Consider the following 22,457-nt stretch of genomic DNA (forward strand, 5'->3'; position numbering starts at 1 on the left):
ATTGTACCATATGGAATGCATTTGCAAGTTTGCTATACTAGAAAAGCAACTCATCTGAAACTCAAGAATACAGTTGCTTAAGAATAGAAATGAGAAACTTTGATCACCATTGTTAACAAAGAGCAATCTAGTTTAATATATAGTTGTCTACTCAGAAATTTACATTGTAGCTGCCCCAAAATTAGTCATCTATTTTTAATCAACTCCAAGCCAAGGCCTTTTCATTAAAACATGAATGCCAAAATTTCAAATGTTGTTGAGGAGCTGCCAATGAAATTGCCTTGCTTCAGCACATAGATGGTCTATCTCAGCAGCAACTGATAATCATCATTTTAGTGTTAGAAAACTCAAAAACTAGATAAACACTTGGGATTTCATGAAGGGAAAGTTGCAAGTCATAAAGAACCAACAGCATTAAGCACGAAAAAAGGATGCCTGCAATTTTAAAACGCAAAACAACAAAGGATAAAACGAACCTTAGAAATTAGCATTAGTTTTCGTCAGAGAAGTTGCCATCACTATCTTGCTCATAAATCTGGTATTCTTCATCACTGGTATATGCATCTTGTATTCTATTGCCCCCGGCTTCAGGGGATGGAAAACTACCAAAAAGCTCCTGTAAATGAGTTCTTGACATGTTCTCCATGTTAAGATCTAGATATATATATAGGAAATCCAAAGATTACAGGCTTTGAACAATTCTCAAACAGTAAGCATTAGTTTGTTACGAAGCTCTTTTTACAAGACTGAGCAATTGCTACACTTTCCTTCTACACTAAACAAGGGAGCATTCATTTCAAGAAAGAAAAAAAAAACGAGCACATGAACGCTCATTATCTATGTTGAATTCATGTTCATTGGTGATTCAAACTTTCAAAGTTTTGCTACAAAAGGATGGAAAAAGTTCCAAAAACAATATGGTATCTTGTTTCAAATCATGCCAAGAACATCAATTATCAGTATAAAGAAGACTCAAGAAGAGCAATTAAAAAACTAGGCTGTTATAGTTTAACCATAGAAGGATACATGAATGTGGCTGCAAAGAAATTTCACCATCCTCAGCCTACAAACAGGTTAACATGATATAAGTCAGCAAATGGAAGCACCGCACTAAAATAATTAAGATGCAAAATATGTATATCTGACTATACGATAATTTAGAGAAAAGAGAAGGTGAAAAAGTGATCTAACAGATAATCATTAAGAAATAACATTTAACAGAACATAATTGAAAGATTAATACCAGATCATGTCCATCATATGTATCTAATGTTTCTTCACCATTATCAACCTCAATATCATCTTCCTCATCATCCTCAACATTGTTGGGTTCCTCCACATCGACATCACCTGTAAGTTCTAGGGGAATATACTTGATAAGTAACTCCCAACTAGTTTAAATAATCAAGAAAAAGACAAGCAGTATATCTCATTGTGATAAAAAAAATGAAGTGTTATGTACGTTACCAGGAAAAAAGAGTTGAACAACCGAATAGGAGTACATAAAGAAGATATCAATTTCTACTTGGGAATGTCAGTAACATTGGAATATACTGTGACAAATTTAAACACAGATCAAAGAACAAGTAGCAAGATCTTTTGCATATTTGTAGGAATCAGTTTTTTATTTTATTATAAGCCCTCATCCTCAAATATAATATTAAGATATCTGCACAGGGTGCTAGAAAAGAAGCATATATTGTCAACATGGGAATGTAATTACTTTCCACTATGTACAGCTATATGTATTGACAGTATTCTAGGAGAAGATACTGTTGGTAAGACCTACAGAAAAGAAAAACTGTAGTAGTTTTTTCTTTGATATTGGAATATTTTGTAGCTTGCAAATTCTCAACATAGAAACATGTGAATATATAATGGAAAAATGATGATACAAGAAAAACATGCTCTTAATTAAATAGTATATCAGTAATTATGACAGAAACTAATGAAAGCAATTAGATTTGTTACAAGTGAAGTTTTCCTTTTGTACCTGCATTGGCTTGTTGCTGGACAATTTCATCACGCACTAAGTTGTCTTTATTGCATATCCTCTTTGACTTTTTAAAGCTTTCAGTAGCAGCTTTGAGCAAGTGCTCTGCACCCGGTCTTGGGTATACGGATAGGAACCTCACCTGAACGCGATGTTTCAAGTTCTCAAGCAAGTTATATGAAAACCATCCCGTCTCTGGCTGCACACGCATAAGCAAAATGTCCCCAATTAAAACAAAGCTGCAAAACATTGGGAAAAGAGATAGTTAAAGTGGCAGCACAGCTTGATTCAAGAAACTTACAGAGCACGTTGTCTGAGCTGGAGCCTTTCTTATCTGTTCTTGAATGTAATCATCATCAAGTTCAAAGAGTTGCAATGTTGTATGGCACTTGTAAGGAAACACTCGAAATGCACATAAATCCCCCCATTTATGCTTTAGTCTGCGTAAGAGCCCCAAAGGAAAAGGTTATAATTACATGAACAACTGGAATGGCAAGATTAAATGTGATCTTCAGCGCTTCTAGCCAGAAAAGATTGATTCAGAGATAGAATGTAGATCAATAATGCACCAATTCCAATGCAAGGTCCATGATGAGTATCCTCCAAATAATGGAAGACAAATACATACGTTTGAATATTAACATCCAGGACCCAAATTATGATAATTTACAGAGCAGGGGAAAAGTAAGATGGCTGATGCTTCTGAAAAGCCAGTTTTTGGACAACTGTATCAGTATTGCATTCAGTGTGATTGGCATTCAAGATCCTTTAACAAAAAGTATAGGAACAAAAAGGTGAGAAAAAACACAACAAATGATATTGAAAATTAAACAGGAAAAAAGGGCCAAGATATACACTACATCACGATATTAATGAAGTAAACGAGTTTATTACTATATATATATATATATGTCATTGCGAGTCTTAAGCAAACGTGAAGATAAAAGGAAGATAACAAAAGGAAGGTTTGAAAGATAAACTTACTGATTGGCTGAATTAGCCTCACAATAACCTTGTAATGGTGGTTTTACTCGAAAATCAATTTTCTGATATCTGCTAAACAAAAATTAAAGTAAGCAAAAATGAAGATAAGGTCCAATTATTTCAATTGTGCATTTGATAGTCTCTGTGTGTGCGCATTTCATATAACCCATTTATAAATATTATGATACAATTATGAGCATCCTTCTCTTCTACTTTATAGGATTCTTGACTTGATTTTCAAAAACAAAAAAATAGTTTCAACTTTCAAGAGAGTTCTGTTAAGAAATTTTTTTGAAACAAAATAGAATAAAAAAAATAATAAACATTTTCGCATGAAGAAACTTTTTTGATTATATGCAAGAGATAAAAAGAGGATAAATATTAGATAGTAGCTTGCTCTAGTATAAGTCTCACATGCGAGAATCAGGATCTTTCCGAGGATCAAATCCTTTTTTTATCCAGAACCTGAGAAATGGTCCACGAGAAAAGTAGTATGCAACTCTAGAAAGAAGCCTGCAAAAAGAGACTGACCTCAACCAACAGAACAAAGAGTAAGAATAGAAGACAGGGACTCTACAAGTAGTTAACCTTCTCAGCATATGATCTGAAAAACTGCAGCCCTTATCAAGCAAGCGTTCAGTTACTGAATCCTTTGGCCATACAGGCCTCTCATCAAACAGGCTAGAAACGGCCATCTGTGACTCCCACTGATCTGAATCTTGAAGTATATATTCCTCCCAGTTTGTTCTCTTAGGAATCTGTAAGAATGTTAAGTACAACATATGCGAAACTTTGGAGGAATTGTGTTGAAATTTCAGCCTTTATAATTTCCATGCCATGGATATGAAAGTCTCTGACCTTTCCGGTACTATTCTATTTTTGTGGAGTAGCGAAAATGCATAAAAGAGAAAAACTAAAAGAAATCTATGATAATCTATACATAAAGTATGACTGGATAAACGACAAGTGACATTCTGAAACACCCCAAAAAAAAACAAAAACGAGAGAGAGAGAGAGAGAGAGAGAGAGAGAGAGAATTATGAAGTTTATAATCTACAATTTCATAACTAAATTTGTGTGTGTGTGAAGCGTAAATGTAAATCTACCTTTTTTCTTTGCATAAGGATAGACACATGCGCTGCAGTTCAAACTGCAAAGCACACCCCTGAAGACCTTACTTAATGCATATATGCTTGATGCAAGACTAGATTAGCTTGACAAAAAGGATTCACAGAGTTCACCGACCTAATCTAGTCTTGACCCAAAAAAACTACTTTATTCCCATGTCATTTTCAAGCAATACTCAGAATGCATTTTAGCATTGACATTGCAATCCATAGAGCTAGACTAATCACCAGGGAGCTGCACTGATTATTGATTCTTCCCAGTACATTTCTTATCTTTTTGTGGATGAAAACATATATATGCACAAATATGGAAACACAAACATGGGACTTTAAAATAAATCTTGGCTATAGGTAATAAATAGCATACTGAAATAAACCATTAGGATATCAGTGATTCCAAAGTCAATTGCAAGAACTGGCTCCATATCCATCTGGGAAAAACAAAATAAATGTCAGTTTGAACACTGCACAGCTACTTAAGATCTTACATGATAATCTGAAATAAGAACTAAACACTAGGTTACTATCGTAATCTTTGTAGTATCAAAATGTTACATGATACAAGGTTCTCATTGAAGGGAACAGTAAGCTCCTGATTCAAAATTATCCTACATATACATATATATAATTGAAGATCAAGTGTCTTGCCAGAAAATTCACACAAATTCCGGTGAACATATATTTATGTATTCGATTTTGTTTTCACTTTTTTTACTACATAGTGAAAAATGTATTACAGATGAGCAGAAAGAGACAGGCCACCACAGTGCATGGGAAAAAAAAGAAGAGAAACACCTTAAAATAAAAAAGAAGCTAACATCTTTAGTTAAAGAAAATCAAATGGAGTTGCTCATGGGGAACAATTCCATAACATTCAGGCAAGAACTGATCTTCTTAATACATTTGAGTTGGCCACCAAATGTACTCACCTCCGGTTGGTGCTGCACAGGTTCTTCTTGATTCTTTTTTACACTCAATGTCCCTGATGGTTTCAACCTGATAGATAATACGAAATTAATGAAGGGTGGAAACACCAAGTCTCCTAATGGTTTTCCATCTTGAGATACAGTAACACTGAGATATTATTTCTAAAGAAAAAATGAATCATTCCCTTGAAGGCATCCACATCAATATTTTTATAAAATAGAAAGGACAAGCAGAGAAGAAGGACAACAAGTTCATCTGAGCAAAGCCTGTAACAAAGTTTAACAAAAAAACTCTTACACTAAATTATCCGGAACATCTTTGGGTGCAAAAAGTTGGGGCAATAGAATCATCACATCCTCCTGATCAATATCCATAAGACCACCTCTGTCTACAAATAGATAGATAAATAATGTAACTAGATATAACAATTGGTGAAGTAAGAAATGTACGAAAAATTATAATAACAAGCTACAAGCTACCAAAAGAAACCAGTGAAGATAAAGACTTTTACCAAAGTGCGGCTCCTCTGTCTCGACCCGGTTTCTCTTTCTCTTGCGTGCAACATCAGCATGAACAGCAATGACATGCTGGTAGTCTACCATTCCTTTTTAAAATGTCAAAAGAGGAACAAAGAACCACTCAAGATCAGTTTTGAAATTGTAAGGAAAACCCATAACGTAGACAATTCAAGGAGACGGAACAGGTTTAGTGCAAGGAGGGCCATTCTAACCATCAAAGTGATAAGCCTGTGGGACACGAGCAACAATATCAGCGCAAACGGTTACTTGATCAGTTTCAGGTTGTTTGCCATCAAGTAAGTCACGTTCAGGTTGAGTTAACTGTATAGAAGTATCCAAGTTATGTGCATCTTGCACGGAAACTTGATCGTTTTGTCCACCAGCAGACTTAGTTTTAGATATTTTAAGCAGAAAACTGTTGCAGGGACGAAGGTCTGCAAATGCAGGATGCGAATAGGGGTCATCATGGCGGAAATGGAGCTCCAACCTGTTGTTGTTGTTGGAGTGTGAGCTGTGAGCCTGCAAGGTGGCCACAATTGAGCATAACTTAGTCAGAGAAGCCTATTGCAACAAATTGTCTTAAATGCCAAAAGTATTTTTTGCAATCTTCACAGTAAATCTTAAGTTTTAAGGAAGCAAAGGAAGGAAGCTAGAATAACAAGTCAAAATAAAAAGATGCATACTTGTAGTAGAGAATGATTAATGGGAAGGAGGGATGGATACCTTATGGATTGCTTGGGTGCCGCCAAGAGTGTCGATGGCTCGAGAGATGGAGGAAGGATAACCAGGATAGTGGACACCAAAAACTTGGCTGCTAGGAAGAAACCCAGATATCGTCCCATCTTTTACGACTCCCATTACCGCAAAATGGCTCTACTAGTATTGGGTATTTGTACAATTTTGGATTTTCGGAGAGAAGCCAACTTTTGTGCTTCAGAGGAATGGAGGAAGCTTCGATGATAATGATTTGGATTCGGTTAGGCAGCTCTATTTCAAGGGAGTAGGCAGCGCCCCAAAGTCAAGTCCGTCTTTTTTTTTTTTTTCTTCGGACGGTCCTCAAAAACTTCCTTGGGTGTGGGTAAAGCCGAAGCCAGATAACAGACTAGTTTGGAAAGCAGAGACAGCAATACAGAGTCAACAGTTTAGGCCTATCTATCAGCAGAGAAAGAGAGGATCATATGTCCTCTCAATTTTCATCATCATTGATTCGGACTAGGAGGAATCTGAATCTGCTGCCTTTGATTCCTCCCACAAGTAGAACAAGGGTCTTCCTCCAACTGAGGATGATGATGACGAAGAAGAGAGAGCAAGGAGACCCCGAGAGTCAGAGTCGGGAGAACCACAAACCTCGTGGTGTTAACGAGCTTCAGCAACTCTTGCACAGCGACTCTACAGGTCAAATGGGTTTTCTAATTTTTTTTAAATCATTCAAAATGTGTTCCTTCCCTTCCTTGATCAAGATGATTGAATCAATTATCAACCAGGTGGTGCTGGTGGTGGTGATTGGGACAAGTGCTGGGAGCAAGGTCTCACCCCTTGGGATCTAGGACAGCCAACTCCTGTTATTGCTCATCTTCATAGGTTGGGAGCCCTTCCCAAGGGCAGGGCTCTTGTCCCTGGATGCGGCACTGTGTGTCTCTCTTCCTTCCCTAGCTTCATCTGTTTATTCACTTACTTGCTGCCTGTGACTCATGACTCATCAATACATTTGGATGACATGCAGGGTTATGATGTTGTAGAGATTGCATGCCCTGAACGCCATGTTACCGGTTTAGACATTTCACACAATGCCATTAACAAGGCCCTCCAGGTGAGGCCCCTGCTTTGGCCTTTCGCTATCTCTTTAATACTCCTGCAGTCCCTGCTAAGATCTCTTCTTAATATGAAAATGTCCTTTTTTTGTATTCTGTATGGTGGCACTTAGTTGCTCAATGGTATGCCTACTGAATCGTTTCTGATAGGATTAGGATGCACACTGAATCGGTCTTCGGTTAGATATGATCTAGGTATTTCCGATAAGAATGCTACTTACTCAAATCTTTCGTTTTGAATGTCATGGCAGTTGTTTTCTTCACTACCCAATGCAATGCATTTTACCTTCTTAAAGGTGGACTTTTTTACCTGGCATCCAACTGAATTGTTTGATCTCATATTTGATTATACGTAAGTTAGCTTCGAATTCACTGTATTTGTTTTCCATTGAAAAATATCTTCATTGATCATGTTTAATGGAACAGGTTCTTCTGTGCTATTGAACCAGACATGAGATCAGCATGGGCACAAAAGATGAGGGACATCTTAAAACCAGATGGAGAGCTCATAACGCTAATGTTTCCAGTAATAAATTAACTCCTTCTTTTTCTGTGTGCATCTGTTCTTTGATAATGTTCCTTTCAATGGACATGAACACATCCATCTGATACTTATATAACACCCCACTTTCAGTTTTCATTGGTAATAGCCGACTCCTTTTAAATATTCATATCTTGAGGGTAATTATTTGCAATGTTTCCATCTTTTTTTGCCCATTTCGGAATGGTTTCACATAGTTCTGTTGTATTAAAAAGATTTTATGGCAGATCAGTGATCATCTTGGTGGACCCCCATATAAAGTGTCTGTTTCAGAGTAGGTTCTTACTCCAGATTCTGTTCTAGTTTCTGTTTTTTTAGTTCTGAATTATGTTTTCATTTATTCTAAGATTTGGAGTATGTACATATATTACTGACTTCTGCTTACAAGAATATACTCAGTATTCTTTATTCTTGGTTTAAATGTTCAGTTATGAAGAGGTGTTGCATCCCATGGGCTTTAAAGCAATCTCCATCTTGGATAATCATCTGGCTGTCCTACCTCGCAAGGTATGTACAGAAGGTTGCTCTCGTATCTGATGAAAGACCGTAGACTGTGAGCTTGATGCTGATATATCGCTTGTCTATTTATGTTCGTGTAGATAATCCCATGTAGTAGCTTTTGCTGCTTTGCACTTTGTTTTGTCCATGAAGTTTCACTCCAGTTGGGCTATTCACCTTTTTGCACAGAACTAATAATATAATGTAGCAACTGTTAAGTTCTAAATACATCATCATTATTTTTCAGGGACGAGAGAAGCTAGGAAGGTGGAAGAGGCCTGCAAGTAAATCCTCTCTATGACAATGATAATCCTTATCCTAGTTAAAGCATCGAGTGGCCTCCAACTGAAAATAGTGAAATTTGAACTGGACATTTATGTAGTGATTTTCATTCCTCTTTGTTCGTCTAGAATCCGGACATGTAAGCCTGACTCTGGTATTACCGTCATCACTCATCCTTCCTGAGAGTAGATTAGTAGTTGCTGTTGACTCGGGATCATTTGATAAAGGTATCTGATTATTTACTTTAAAAAAACTTGCACATACTAAGACGAATCATCTGTATATATTCTCATTCAATCTGCTTTGAACCACAGAGATCAGAATGTACAGACGAGAACAAATACGTTCTTCAATGTTATAATGAAGAGATGGCAGTATTAAGAACCGGATATCTTCTCCTCTCCTCATATTTGGTTGCTAAACCCAATAATACTCTTCAATAGAGACGCCTACATATTTCTAGATATGTCCTCATTTACACCATGTGGGCTCATACAGTCATACAAATAGAATCTGACTGGTTATGCAAGAACAGCAGTAGTTCCAGTCCTAGTATCCTAAACACAAAGGTCGCCCTGCCAACCAAAGCCTTGTGTTTGATTTCTTTGATATGAAGCCTAGCCCCAATCTCAAATTGCATCAATCAATTGTGCTTGAAGCTTCTTACAATGCATACATCCTCTTGTACTCACTGTTCAAAATCTCATGATCCGATGCCACAGACATAGAGAAGGAGGAACGGGACCTGCTCTCAGCTTTCCTAATGTTCCTCAATTTGGACTCCTCCATCCTGTGTAAGACGACACAGTAGCACATGGAGCCAATAGTAGTCAGCATGATTGTACTGCCTATGATAGTTGCGCACACAGCAAGCCACCTGGACTGTGAACCCACCACCACATAAGACAGAGAAATAAAAGCAATCGAAATGGAGAGGCAAGCCAACCACATGAGCTTGTTGATCACAAAAACAAGCTGCTTTTTCGCTTTCTGTTCAATCACAACCACAGATGTCTGCACCACCACAACAGCAAGGGAGATGAATAGTGCCAGGCTGTCAAACAAGAAGAAAATGATGAAAGCTGCATTTCTTGCTATGTGGGCTTGACCAAGCGTAAACCCTTGTGTTTTCTTTTCCACGTACTGGCCTGGAACGGTGAAGATGGCTGCAAAAGCCACGGTGGCAATGAGCACAGCAACAACAGTGGCTGAGTTTATAGCATTGTTGAGGCCGCTAATGTGGAGCTTCTTCAACTTCTTTGCAATTTTCTGGACCCTGGCACCAGTTTGACGTGTCTGCTGGAGTTGGGACTGGACGTCGTGCTTTATGTCACTCACAGTCTGCTTCAGCTGCTTCGCTGGATTTGAAGGTTTTCCAGAATTTGTGGCCCCTGCTTCCTTTAATACTGAAACAAGTTCTGAACTTCCAAACTTTTCTGCAATGTCAAACGGAGTCTCCCCACCCTTGTTAATTGCGTTGATGTTAATTCCCTCAATGGACAATAGACAACGTACATTCTGCAATGACATTTTACACTTTCATAAATCTAAATCTCAGTAAGATATCTGTAAACTAAAATATGAACGAGCTATTCCATTTATTCCAGAATTTGATTTTATTTCATAATCGGATGAGAAAAAATGCTAGCTTATACTACATTGTCTCCTTCACTGACAGCAATTACAATAGCATAACATATTCCGTAGGAGAGCATGCAGACCACACAAAAGAAATTTATGTTACCAACTTACCATACTTGCCAACTTCCCCATTCATTCAATACAAATGAAACATGATATCACATACGATAATTACAGGCCTTAAACTACTGCATATATAAAATAAACTCTACTATTCTTGAAAGTTGAATCATTGATATTGATTTGTCATATTTCATAAGACTAGAAAAAAGTTGAAACTTGAAAGTAAACAGAGGAATATTGTGTAGTCACCTCAAGACGACCCTTCCGTGTAGCAATATGCAATGCTGTGTTTCCCTTGTTATCTTCCACAGCCAAAACTGAGGGGTCAGGTTTTATCAACTCCAGCACAATCTCCTCATTCTGGCCTTTCACAGCCATGTGGAGTGCAGTTTGGCCTTTGAGATCTGTTCTAAAAGCAGCGGTTGGATCCTTGCTGAGTAGGGATTTGACAACTTCCAAGTGCCCCATCCTTGCTGCTGAATGAAGCACAGTCTTACCATTATTGCGGGCTATCTTAGCAAGATTTGAGTCTGTTTCCAGAAGCAGATTTACAATCTCAATGTGCCCTTGAGTAGCAGCTGTGTGCAAGGCAGTCGAATTTGATAGGTCTGTGGTCATAGCCAAGTTGGGGAACACTTGCAGAAGTTCTTTCAACACCTCTGAAAGCAGCAATTTCGAATGGATTAAAAGAAGTAAAAGGTAATCGGGAATAACAACCACAAAAAATGATCAAGTTCTTAAACTACATCAATAGTATACGTGAAACTGCTTTCTGTTTTCTGTGTTCATAAGGATTCCATTTCTGATACTCTTTAAGTGATACCAAATGCTAACGAACAGGAAACCAAATGCAATTTATTGCTTTATATATCCAAAAATCCACATGCAATTGAAGCATATAAATCTATTGAATTAGTGGAAATATTATCTATCTTAGTGCCTTACCAAGATGGCCCTGTCTTACAGCAATGTGGAATGGATCATAGCCATTTCTGGCTGTGATGGATGCAGATTGAAGGTCCATATGCTTCAACATTTCCCTGACAACTACGGCATGACCATTCTCAGCTGAGGCATACAAGGGAGTCTCCCCCTCCTGGTTTGTCTTTGACATTAATAAACCAATTGCATCACCACTACTAGTACTAGTATTACAAGTCGCAACAATCTCTTTCACTCTATCTAAATTCCCTGCTCGAGCCGCCAAGTGGAGTTGGGAGTCACCTCTTTTACCAGGTGACTCCTTGCTCTTCCTCCTTTCACTGCTGCCGCCCCCAATAAAGCTCAGCTGCTTCTCCATTACTATTCGAAAACTCTTCTGCTTCTCCATAAGTCCGCGAAAACTCTTCTGTTTCTCCATTGCCCCGCGGAAACTAGACTGTTTCTCAATTGCCCCATTGAAACTCACTTGTTTTTCTATCTTTGCTGTCCGAAAGCTGTTTTGTCTCTCCATAATATCAATTCTGATGGAACAACAAAATTTACAGTACCAGTTGGGATCCGGATTCTCCGATTTTGATGCCAAAAACCTATTTCTAGTTTTGCAATGATCAGAGAAACAGTTACTTCACCACAGTAACGCTATGAATCCCAATTCCTGGATGAATTAGTTGTTGGAATCATATAGAACTTGAACTTGTGCAGATATCTCAATAAACATGTTCACCAATCTCTACCTACTTGGAATTCCAACTTTGTTTCAGATGCATCAAAAGCTGATTCTTATCCAAACTGAATTGAAATATTGAATATCAAAACCGATGTAACAATCAAAGCAACATGGAAAACCCAGAAAGCAGGTAGCAAGCTAACAGGTGAAGTAGCAGCAGAAGAGATCAATACCCAGCAAAAATAGTACCTTGATCATGAGCTTTTCATCAATACCCGGCAGGTATCGGAAAATCCAAAAACTAGATAGACATACCGATCATGGCTTCAGACAGAAGAAGAGAGAAGACTGGCACGGGGTTATAGATCAGGACTAGGAGCTGCTTGCTTTCTCTGTGTCGCTGGCTCTGCAAAGTCTGAAGCTTTTTTAGAGAGTTTGAGAGAGGGAGAGAAGGTATAATCAGTGAGAGGACAACACCATCATAAATTTATGTACAGTGTACACCAACCAATAATTATTTGTATGATATTAATTACAAATTACACGAGAATAGGAGACGACAAGAACAAACCACTGCTGACAACGCCATCCACACACTGACACACATGATGTTTTTACTTTGCAAGTTTTAGAGCAGGATACTTTAATCTGCCGTTAGATTCTATCTCTCAACCTACTTTTTTTTTTTTGGGTTAATGCTCATACACCCCAAATTTGGGAAAATACTTCTCATAAACCCCAGTGTATTATTTTTGTTCTCTTTTACACAACTTTTTCTCACTTTCTTTCCTACCTACCCGTCTTTTCAAAATCCCTACCATTAGTACCCCTTTGTTGTTTTGGTCTGTTAGAGTCTGCATCTGCATATGTCTCTTTCATAAATTTATATATGTTGTTTTAGAAACGTGGTGGGCCCATCAGAGTTTGTTTCATTTGAATATATGTATGAAGCTGACAGTCATCCTCTAAATTCGAAAGGTAAACAGTACAATTTACTATTCATAATTTCAATTGTAGACAGACTTGAGCTTGTTGCTATATGCAAACATACTACTAAAGAACTGCAGAAAGAGAGAGAAAAACTGAGAAAATTAAAAACCTATCGGGACAGCCTTGATAGAGAATCTCCCAATTACTGGGATATTATTTATAGACTTCAGACTAGAATCTATAAGATAGAAGAAGAGATAGAAAATCTCCTATATGTTCTGGAAGAGGAACAAAAACCTCTGAATTATTTGAGCATTGGTTAGATCCGCACTTGACTGGTATCAGAGCTTGTAAAAGGCTCAAAGGAGAACCCCTCCTTAATGGGAACAATGTCAGAATTGTTACTAGAGAAAATAAATTCTCTACTAAAATCTTCTGATGAGAAATATCAGAAGTTGTTACTAGAAATATCTAGATGTCAGTCGACTCTAGAAGGATTTCCTGCTATAATCCACCAATTGGAAAGATTGGAAAACAAACTGGATTATATCAAAGAACTTCCAAAAACGGAAGAAGAAAAACTAACAAGTGTTAGTAGAAAAATCAAAGAACAGCAAAAAACGCTGGATTCTATACTGAAGGACAAGAAATTGCCTACAGTAAAAAAGAAGACTAATGGATTCAAACCATTAGAAAAACCAGACACAAATCGTGTTCCAAACATGATTTTTCTGGAACCATCTACTAGTCAGACTAGTATCCGGTATGAAAACCCGGAAAAAAGAGAAATGAAGATGTTAAGCATCTTTGGAAAAAAGAAAGGAGTTCAACTTCTAAATGCCGAAGAATTTGAGTTCAATGAGATTGAACAAGAAGTAAAAAATTCCTCAATCCCAAAGTTAGATTTCAAACAGATCTACAAAAGAGGAAAGTTTGATCTAATGGACAGCCATTATTTTAAACTACTGGAGATTACAACCCCAGCAACCGCCGGTGGAGAGACTGATCTTCTACTGATCACTCTAGCAGAAGTTGCCAGAGCACAAGCAAAAAAATATCAATTTATGCATATTGGAGCAGTCCAAGTAGGCATAAATCTGCTCGCTCGAGAAGGTATAAACTGTTCAGTCCTCTGTGTGCTACAGGACAACAGGTTAACAGACTTCCAAGCTAGTCTGTTGGGAACACTCGAAGCATCTTTATGTGACCAAGTGGCATATTTCAACTGCTTCCCCAACTTCACCACCAGCTTGAAAGATGCAGCTCATTGTCTCAGACTGAGAGTCAAGACAGATGGCATATCCATGAAAGAAGATATGCAAGAACTAGCAATAGTATACAGGATATACTATAAATTGATGAGTACTACAGTAGCCCCTAAGACACGGATTACAAATATCCCAGGTCTTACTACTGGATTCCTCACCAATCAGAAGAACCATTCACAACAGATCCACAAAGTTACTTGGAATGAAGTAACATTTCCTCTTGAATGGAAATTATCCGGTCCAAAAAAGCAACCGGAAAGAGCAAAAGCAAAAATCTACGAGAGTAGAAAAACTGGAGAAATCAGCCTCAACTTCGACAATCACAGAAAAAGTGATGTCTGTCCTGAGAACCTCAGGATGAACAGCAATCTTCTGAGAAGAAGCTACAGCACCAGAGAAGCAAGTATCAGTGGTACAAGACCCACTATAGAAGAGCCGATATCAGAAGAAGATCTAGAAGCTGATCTATGCAGACAAGTCCATATGCTCAGAGCCGAGAAGCTCTATGATCTTTACAAAGAAGCTGAGAATTGTGAAAGTCCTGAACGATTAGAAAAACTAATCGAGGAAATGAAAGAATTCAAATGCAGAAAGACAAGAAAAGTCTTTCCTTACCAAGATGTTGAAATGGAAGAAGGAGGAAGCTCCAGAACTTTCATAAAAAAAGAAACAAGGGAAATGAAACTCCCAGTTCAGAAAGCCCCCACGGGTAAAAAAGGAGAAAGAAATTCTCAAAGATTCGTCCCCGAGGACAATCTGCCAAGAGTTCCGATCACGAACTATGGCATCTGGTTGAATCTAGACAAGAGTCTAGACAAAAGAAAAACCATTGACCAATGGGTAGATAGCCTGATGATGGCTTCTGCACTGACCCTTGGAAAATTTGAAGCACCAGATTTGCAGGTGTACTATGAAACTACTCTCACTGGAGTGGCAAAAAAGTACTACCTATCTTTCAAGGAAACTACCAGAGGAAGAGACTGGCTTGAAGAGATAAAAAATTCAAAGTCTCCGTATGATTTTGCAGTACCCCTGTACGATCAATTCTGTGGAGATCTCTCAAATCTGAGTGAGAAAGCCAAAGAAACGGCAAAGTCGAATATCTATGCTCTCAAGATCTGTGACATGAGATATTTCGAAGAATACCTGAATGAATTTCAGGAATATTACTGTACAATTGGTGAACTAGAGAATACTGATCTAGTTAATCTGTTGCACAGAAAGCTCCCTGAACCATGGAGAACAGCTGTGAGAGAAAGCATAGCTGAAAAACCAATTGAAAGATTTTCAGTTGGAGGAATTGCCGACAGAATCCGGCAACTACTGAAGGAGCAATGCAAAGCCAATCTTAGAGCTATGATGGCCAAGAAGCAACTCAAAGGAGTTGAAAATTTCTGTTACGGAATACTGGATATGCCCACTAACTGGGGATGTCATGAATCCAAATTCCACAGAAAGAAGAAAAAAGAAAAATATTACTCGAAAAAATTCAAAAAGAGTAATCAGAGAAAGAATTGGAGATTCAAGAAGAGCTCCAATTACAAGAAGCAACAGGATGAAGATCCAAAAAAGAAATTCTTCAAGAAAAAGAAGAATACTCAGCAGCATAAACAACCTAGCAAGAAAGCTTGCAGATGTTGGTTGTGTAAAGCTGAAGGGCACTATGCCAATGAATGCCCAGAAAAGGGTAACAGATCTACTAAAGCTCTCTTTGAAGAATATGAGCAAATAGTAGAGGTAGCAAACATGAAAGGCTACGAAATAGCCTATTCTGATGATGAAGATGACGACAGGTCAGTCTATTCTGCCTGGTCCGAAGAAGAAGAAAGTTCATCAGAAGAGTCTGAGATAGATTCTGAAGTAGAGTACTTCGAATCCAGACAAATGAACGTTTTGAAAGTCAAAAACTGGGAAGAAAGCAAGACAGAATCCTTCATGTCTTCTTATCAGGTCAACCCTGGTTCATTCGTCTGTGACTACTGCTTATGTCACGAGAAGAATGGTCTCCCTATGTTCTGCGAAGAGTCTAAGAAAACTTATCACAAAGAATGCTTCATAGCTGAAGCAAGAAGAAAAACCAAGAATGGTCTTGTCAGCCAATGGGTTGAGCAAGAATATGAAGAGTATTTCGCTGAGAAGAAAGCGAAAGAAGTTGAAACTCTGTTCCAGGAAACCATGGAACAAACAAAGAATGTTGCAACAACTGTAGTCCAAGAAACGACTATGGAACAACAACAACCATCTTCCTCAGCAATAAAGGAAGAAATCATCGGTGAAGAAACAATCGATGAAGATATTGAACTGGTTGAAATACCAGAAAAGGTTCATCTCTTAGAAAGACAAGAGATAGCTGCGGATACTGGTACATGGGATCTACTTGGCCAACCTTCCGGCAAGTTTGATTACAAAGTCAGATATGATCCACCCCCCTGGTTCAGTAATCCAGACAGCAAAGAAATAATTCTTACAGATTGGGATGATGATGACAAATCACCCACTCAGGAAAATGTTCCAGAAGAATGTAAACCGTTCATTCCAACGGAACAAGCTCAAGAAAATGAGCCTCACCAATCGAAAGCCGTCTCTACAAGTAGATACAGCAACTACATAGAGATCGGACTCAAGTTCCCTGATCACAGGAAATATCATCTACATGCTTTTGTAGATAATGGATCAGGCTTTACTGTTGCAAAGAGATTTGCAATTCCAGAAGAACTCTGGAACGAAGACAAGAAAAAGTCAGCTACTGGTGTTACATTCGATGGAAGCCATCTCACCATGAAGAAAGTAGCAAAAAATGTTCATATCACCATTGGTGGAGGAACATTTATCATCCAGAATGTTTGGCAATCTGAAGGCCAAGGATCTGATTTCTTGTTGGGCAATGATTTTATTCTCCAACAAAGATTCATTCAGGATGAAGAAGCGATAGGCTTCAGAAAAGGAGAACGGGTGTTCTGGGCTGACCGCCTCCCACATGCATTCAGTGTGACCGGTCCCGGTTTTACTACTCAGTATCAGAGATCGCAACAGAATAGTGGTGATCTTACCCCCTACAAACCCAAATTTCAACCCATACTCCAAATCAAACAACAAGAAGAACTGCTTGTTGAAGAATCTTCAGAAGAAGAAGAAGAAGCTAGTGAAGATGAAGAAGCTAGTTTCATCCACGAGCACAACCTCAAGCACTTTCAGAACAAGCTTGAGTCTCAACAAACTCCCACTCTTGACAAAATCAAGAAACTACTCGAGCAGAATGTGGATACAAATCCTCAGAAGTTTTGGGAAAAAGACCCAGTGGTCTGTGAATTGAGATTGCATGACATGAATGCTATCTGCCATGTCAAAGCTATTCCTCAGTACAAAGAGGAAGATCAAAAAGAATTCAGAAGTGATATTGAAGATCTCCTGAAAAAGAGATTAATTCAACCTTCCACTAGCCCTCATCATGCTCCAGCATTCTACGTGAGAAATCATGCAGAGAATCTAAGAGGAAAAGCTAGAATGGTTATTGACTATAGAGATGTCAATAAGAAGACTGTCAAAGACGGATATCAAATCGCTCAAGTCAGAGTCCTGATCAACCAGCTCAGAGGAGCTAAAGTCTTTTCGAAATTCGATGCAAAGTCGGGTTTCTGGCAGGTCAAGATGCATCCTGAGAGTGTACCTCTCACTGCATTTGGAACACCACAAGGTCATTACGAGTGGCTAGTAATGCCTTTTGGTCTCAAGCAAGCTCCCTCAATCTTTCAAAGAAAGATGGACAACATCTTCAAGCATGTAGCGGAGTTCTGCGTCGTCTACATAGATGACATCTTGGTCTTCTCCAAAAACAGAGAAGAACACATGAAGCACCTCCACGAGGTAGCAAAGCTGATAGTCCAGCATGGAATTATCCTAGGTGAGAAGAAAATCTTCTTTATCCTCGATGAAGTTGATTTCCTAGGAATAAACATCAAGAATGGAGTCATAAAGCTCCAACCTCACATCCTTGAAAAGATCTGGAAGTTCCCAGACAAAATTCCTGATGCTAAGAGTCTAGAGAGATTCCTTGGTGTCATAAATTATGGGAGAGATTTCATCCCTAGAATCTCAGGGTTAACAGCAATGTTATCTCCCAAGACAAGTTCCAAAAGGAAATGGAACTTCACAGAAGATGATGAAAAGATCGTGAAGCAGATAAAAAACCTCTGCAAGAACCTCCCTCCTCTTCAACAACCAGAAGAGAATGATGAAATTATCCTCCAGACAGATGCGAGTGATAATTACTGGTCCGGTGTTGTTCTGGCGAGAGCGCCTGGAACTAACATTGAAAAGATCTGCAAATTTTGTAGTGGCAAGTTCAGCCCTGCAGAACTGAATTATCCCACAGGGGAAAAAGAGATTTTAGCTATCAAGAAAACAATTTTAAATTCTCCAGCTTATCTGGGAAAAACCTTTACTGTCCGCACCGATTGTGCTAGAGTAAAGAATTTTAAAAATTTTAAACTTGACAAAGCTGCTGATAGAGGAAGATTAGCCAACTGGCAATTGTTTCTTAACCAATATGATTATACTGTTGAATTAATTGCAGGAAACAAGAACTATCTTCCAGACGCATTGACCAGAGAACTGGCAATGTTCAGCCAAAGAGAAGACGACGAAGGTCGTAATCCCAGAAGCAGAAGGACTGGGAAAGAACAGGAATCTGAAGAAGATCCAAAAGAAACCAAGGAGAAAATCCTTAAAAGGTTTCTGCTAAGCTCAAAAAGCTTGGCCTCAACTGATCAATCCCAGGGTAAAGGATTGGCTAGCCCGTCTCAAACGGCAGACGGTAAAGGCACATCAAGACCGTTGACGGCTGCTGCTTTGCCAAAAAGCAGACCAACTCCTAGTGGAGTTATAAATGTTTTTAATTACGAATTAAGAACTTTTGATACTCCTGTGTTCAGAACTGGCAGGAGACTAGCGTATCACCAGAAGGCAATCCTGGACAATCTCTTATTTGCCTTTCAAGAAAGAAGCAGTGGATTAATGTTCCCAGCTCTGTTTGCATTAGCTGAAGAACTCTACGAGAATGGTAGACCACAAGGTGAAGAGCTTCATACACAGCGGAGTGCTGTAAGGAAAGAAAAACTATCCTTCCTTGAAAGTCCAGAAAGTGCTAGGGTCCCTATCATAGCACTCAATGAATCAGATTGGTATGAATTCCATAATCTGATAGGAAGGCACAATCCTGAAAACCTAGTTCCTCCAACCCTCTTTATTGTCTCAGGACCATATGTTGGAAGATACCTGGTAAATGTTCAGAGTGAACATCCTCAAGAACACAAGCTATGGCTTGTTGAAAATGGTTTTGTCCATAATTTATGGACTAAAACTAATGATGATCTGAGAGGCTTGCCGCCTATTATTGTCAACACGGTCAAGAACATCAGAAAAGACAACTGTATGCTTCGTCTGAAGTTCAGATCCACACCTCCTGAATGGATCCAGAAGACAGATGGTGAAGTTGAATATATTCCTCCATATCATTATGTAAGAATTATTCAAAGAAGATATCTTCAACCAGCCTGTGTAGCATACAACGGCCAACCAAATTCTAGCATTCCCTGGATGAAGGCCATGGCTCTTGACTACATCAAAAAGATCATCTCTGAAGACATCAACAACACATTCCTGGCAGCAGGAGAAAAGACAATTATCACTGCTTACGATCATCCTGACGTAGTCAGCAGCGATATATTCCTATCTCTAACCAGAAAAGAGATAGACTCGACAATGGCATGCATGCGTTGGGTGGAAAAACTTGAAAATGACAACCACTACAAGATGTATGTTGATACAGACGTCGAGGATAATGCAACAACAACTCGCATGGCCCAGACAGACAACAACTCCTTTGTCTTTGGCCACCATTCTGAAACGGACGAGAACATGTGAAGCTACAGGTGAAGAATCAGCACCAAAATAGCAACTGTAGAACTTTAGACTTTTCTAAAGCTACTTTTGCTTTTTCCTTTTCAAAAAGAAAAGGTTAAGTGAAAAACATTTCACTTTTTCCTTTTGCTTTTCCCTGACCGACCTCCACCAGCAGGAGCACTACGAAAAGCAGAAGTCACGGAGTTGTCCTGTACATTTTTGTATTTTGAATTCTAGTTTGAGTTCCGCTCCCTATATAAGGAGCTTCAGCTTCTCTTAGAAGGCATTCGAAGAGAAAGGCACTAGTTCTATATTCGAAAATTAGATCAGAAAACTCCTCTGATAATAAAAATAGTAGAATAGCAGTGTGCTTCCTTTCCTGTTTAGGAGTGAAGTAGTGTGCTTCCAATACAAGTAAGTAACTGTTCTCATTCTTATGGATAGCTAAACAGCTTTTGCTGTTTACCTGAGAATGAGGCTCTGATTGTTTAAAGTTTTATATGTATATTTGAATAAATAAATTCAGATGGATGTTCACCCACTTCTTTAATTTATGTTTATGTCATTATCTTTACATTTTGTACTCATATTTATCATGCATAGTTTACTATGTCAAAGTTTGAATATTCAAATGCATACATGCATCCCATGGAAAGCTAAAGTTCTAAAGCTTTACTGTTCAGCCAAAAGAATCAGTTTTAAAACAGAAAAATTAGGACAAGCAGCAGTGATTCCGCCCTGTGAGTAGCCGTTTAGACAGGAAGTCGTTAGGCGAAATGTGGCATGTTGAAGGCTAGTCTTGTTTTTGTTTTAATGTTTTTTATTGTTTCCTTTTGACTGAATAGAACGGTAGAAGAATCTAAGGTCAACATAGGATACAGAGGGCATTTGTTTGTTAAAACTATCCATGTTAGTCTTTGTCTGTTGTCAATAGTGAAATACCAAAGTGTTGGGCAATTGGGAAAAATACCAAGGATTTTTGGGTATGCGGGAATAACCCCTTTTTTTTTTTTCTTCTTCTTGGTGATGCGGGTGCATATGGGCAACATCAAATGCATTATTTTGTTGTTTTATTATAGATTTGTAATATTTGATATTTCATTGTTTAGATATTTTTAGGGTATCTTTTTACATTTAATTTAGGTTTTACATTTAATTAGCTTTCCATTTTAGCTTAAGTCTACTTATTCTCCAAGTATTGTAAACCCTATAAATATGGGTAATGTAATCGTTGTTAGATAGTTTATAGTTTATGAACAAAATCAGTTTATTTGTGGCATGGATTTGCCATACTCTACGAGTTTGCTACTCCTTATTTCTTGTGTCTGTTGAGTGATTGTTGGAGGCTTGTGTTCGATACATTTTCCCCATTACTTGGAGAGACGGAACATTTATTAATTTAAAAGATTACAACGACGGGATGACACTGTAAATTTCAATTACTCCAACTATAGAATATGACCTACTCATACTCTTAATATATCACTAGTAATTACATGCACTATGAGCCAATAGGGGGTCAGCTGTAACCTACAGACAACCAACCTATTCCAAGAGTCTCGATATATCCTCACAGACAACCAACTTATTTCAGGAGTCTCGATACATCCATACAACCAACTTCAAGAAGAGACCAACCCCTTCTGACACCATATACCAAAACCGCCAGTGCACATGTAAAGGCGACTCCCAATTACATTGACAACATGTTTTTATTTAAAAAAACTAGTCCATGTCCATGGAGAAGACACCATAGAAATGGCACAACCAAAAGAAACAACCCTAACACCTGCACAAAATTATTTTTTTTCAATGAGATTATAACATCACATTTTATAATTATATAAATTCACAATGAAATTTATTAAAATAAAATAAAAATTCTCACATCCAAATAACTGAAACAAGTAATATGTTGTCAGCAACAAATTTAATATAAATTAAGTACATCGTTCTCAAGAGTAGAGTTCGTTCATTGTTTACTTCTAATTCATGGATTACAGGCTTACAGCAATGGTGTTATCTTGCAATCTTATGAACCACAACATTATTTATAACTTCTGTATACGCACAAGCTACTAGCAAAATTCTCAATGTTGCAAAAAAAATTATCATTTAGTCTTCTTTTAAGATTTTTTTTTTTTTGCTTGTATTATAATGCTTGGATAACTTGAAGGTTATGTCTCCTTTTCTTTTTTGTCTTCCTTTTACTTTTTAGGGCAATGATTTATCTCCTAGAGTGACAATCATTCTCTATTTTATTTAGAGAAATGATAAGTAGTATTCGCCCAAGTTTTTTTTTTTTTTTTCTTTAATTGAAAGGGGATTCATTTATAACTTTGTTATTACATCAATTTTGCACAA

At 38.0% G+C, this 22,457-nt stretch overlaps 3 protein-coding genes across 6 annotated transcripts; 1 reads left to right on the forward strand and 2 right to left on the reverse strand.

Annotated features, from left to right (window-relative positions):
• Positions 1-55: 55 nt before the first annotated feature.
• LOC112186340 (transcription factor tau subunit sfc1) lies at positions 56-6,558 on the reverse strand. 2 transcript variants are annotated; one of them, XM_024324719.2, is made up of 15 exons: positions 6,273-6,558; positions 5,762-6,068; positions 5,543-5,635; positions 5,329-5,419; positions 5,034-5,100; positions 4,493-4,535; positions 3,566-3,737; positions 3,392-3,490; positions 2,978-3,046; positions 2,295-2,433; positions 1,994-2,192; positions 1,244-1,350; positions 1,027-1,063; positions 477-654; positions 56-317 (listed from the first exon to the last, which is right to left on the reverse strand). In XM_024324719.2, exons 1-14 carry the CDS (start codon positions 6,405-6,407, stop codon positions 491-493), a joined length of 1,722 nt encoding a protein of 573 aa, XP_024180487.1. In that variant the 5' UTR covers positions 6,408-6,558; the 3' UTR covers positions 56-317; positions 477-490. The 2 variants fall into 2 exon arrangements, with proteins under 2 accessions (XP_024180487.1, XP_024180486.1); XM_024324718.2 differs by having other exon boundaries at positions 1,244-1,359.
• A 26-nt stretch (positions 6,559-6,584) lies between these two features.
• On the forward strand, positions 6,585-9,600 carry LOC112186343 (probable thiol methyltransferase 2). Of its 3 annotated transcripts, none has more exons than XR_002930740.2 (9): positions 6,585-6,944; positions 7,034-7,179; positions 7,273-7,359; positions 7,612-7,712; positions 7,787-7,886; positions 8,129-8,175; positions 8,330-8,408; positions 8,647-8,908; positions 8,996-9,600. XR_002930740.2 is itself a non-coding variant. In XM_024324722.2 (8 exons), the coding sequence occupies exons 1-8, from the start codon at positions 6,728-6,730 to the stop codon at positions 8,698-8,700; spliced, it is 831 nt and encodes a 276-aa protein (XP_024180490.1). In that variant the 5' UTR covers positions 6,585-6,727; the 3' UTR covers positions 8,701-9,600. The 3 variants fall into 3 exon arrangements, 1 of the variants encoding a protein (XP_024180490.1); XR_005806262.1 differs by having other exon boundaries at positions 7,043-7,179; XM_024324722.2 differs by having other exon boundaries at positions 8,647-9,600.
• LOC112186338 (ankyrin repeat-containing protein At5g02620) lies at positions 8,946-12,489 on the reverse strand. The gene is made up of 4 exons (XM_024324717.2): positions 12,244-12,489; positions 11,331-12,116; positions 10,635-11,044; positions 8,946-10,199 (listed from the first exon to the last, which is right to left on the reverse strand). The coding sequence occupies exons 2-4, from the start codon at positions 11,836-11,838 to the stop codon at positions 9,345-9,347; spliced, it is 1,773 nt and encodes a 590-aa protein (XP_024180485.1). The 5' UTR covers positions 11,839-12,116; positions 12,244-12,489; the 3' UTR covers positions 8,946-9,344.
• Positions 12,490-22,457: the final 9,968 nt, after the last annotated feature.

This window comes from Rosa chinensis, chromosome 2 (genome assembly GCF_002994745.2).
Source record: "Rosa chinensis cultivar Old Blush chromosome 2, RchiOBHm-V2, whole genome shotgun sequence".
In the NCBI taxonomy this organism is placed as follows: Eukaryota; Viridiplantae; Streptophyta; class Magnoliopsida; order Rosales; family Rosaceae; genus Rosa; species Rosa chinensis.

Excerpts from the sequence above, each read along its gene's own strand:
- LOC112186340 (XM_024324718.2), bottom strand. The coding sequence starts at position 6,407 with ATGGGAGTCGTAAAAGATGGGACGATATCTGGGTTTCTTCCTAGCAGC. Across the intron at positions 5,420-5,542 it reads GACAGAGGAGCCGCACTTTG|ACAGAGGTGGTCTTATGGAT; the intron begins GTAAAAGTCTTT and ends ATCTATTTGTAG. Across the intron at positions 2,193-2,294 it reads CAGCTCAGACAACGTGCTCT|CCAGAGACGGGATGGTTTTC; the intron begins GTAAGTTTCTTG and ends ATGCGTGTGCAG.
- LOC112186343 (XM_024324722.2), top strand. The coding sequence starts at position 6,728 with ATGTCCTCTCAATTTTCATCATCATTGATTCGGACTAGGAGGAATCTG. Across the intron at positions 7,180-7,272 it reads TTGTCCCTGGATGCGGCACT|GGTTATGATGTTGTAGAGAT; the intron begins GTGTGTCTCTCT and ends GATGACATGCAG. Across the intron at positions 7,360-7,611 it reads CCATTAACAAGGCCCTCCAG|TTGTTTTCTTCACTACCCAA; the intron begins GTGAGGCCCCTG and ends ATGTCATGGCAG.
- LOC112186338 (XM_024324717.2), bottom strand. The coding sequence starts at position 11,838 with ATGGAGAGACAAAACAGCTTTCGGACAGCAAAGATAGAAAAACAAGTG. Across the intron at positions 11,045-11,330 it reads TGTAAGACAGGGCCATCTTG|AGGTGTTGAAAGAACTTCTG; the intron begins GTAAGGCACTAA and ends TGCTGCTTTCAG. Across the intron at positions 10,200-10,634 it reads CACGGAAGGGTCGTCTTGAG|AATGTACGTTGTCTATTGTC; the intron begins GTGACTACACAA and ends ATGTCATTGCAG.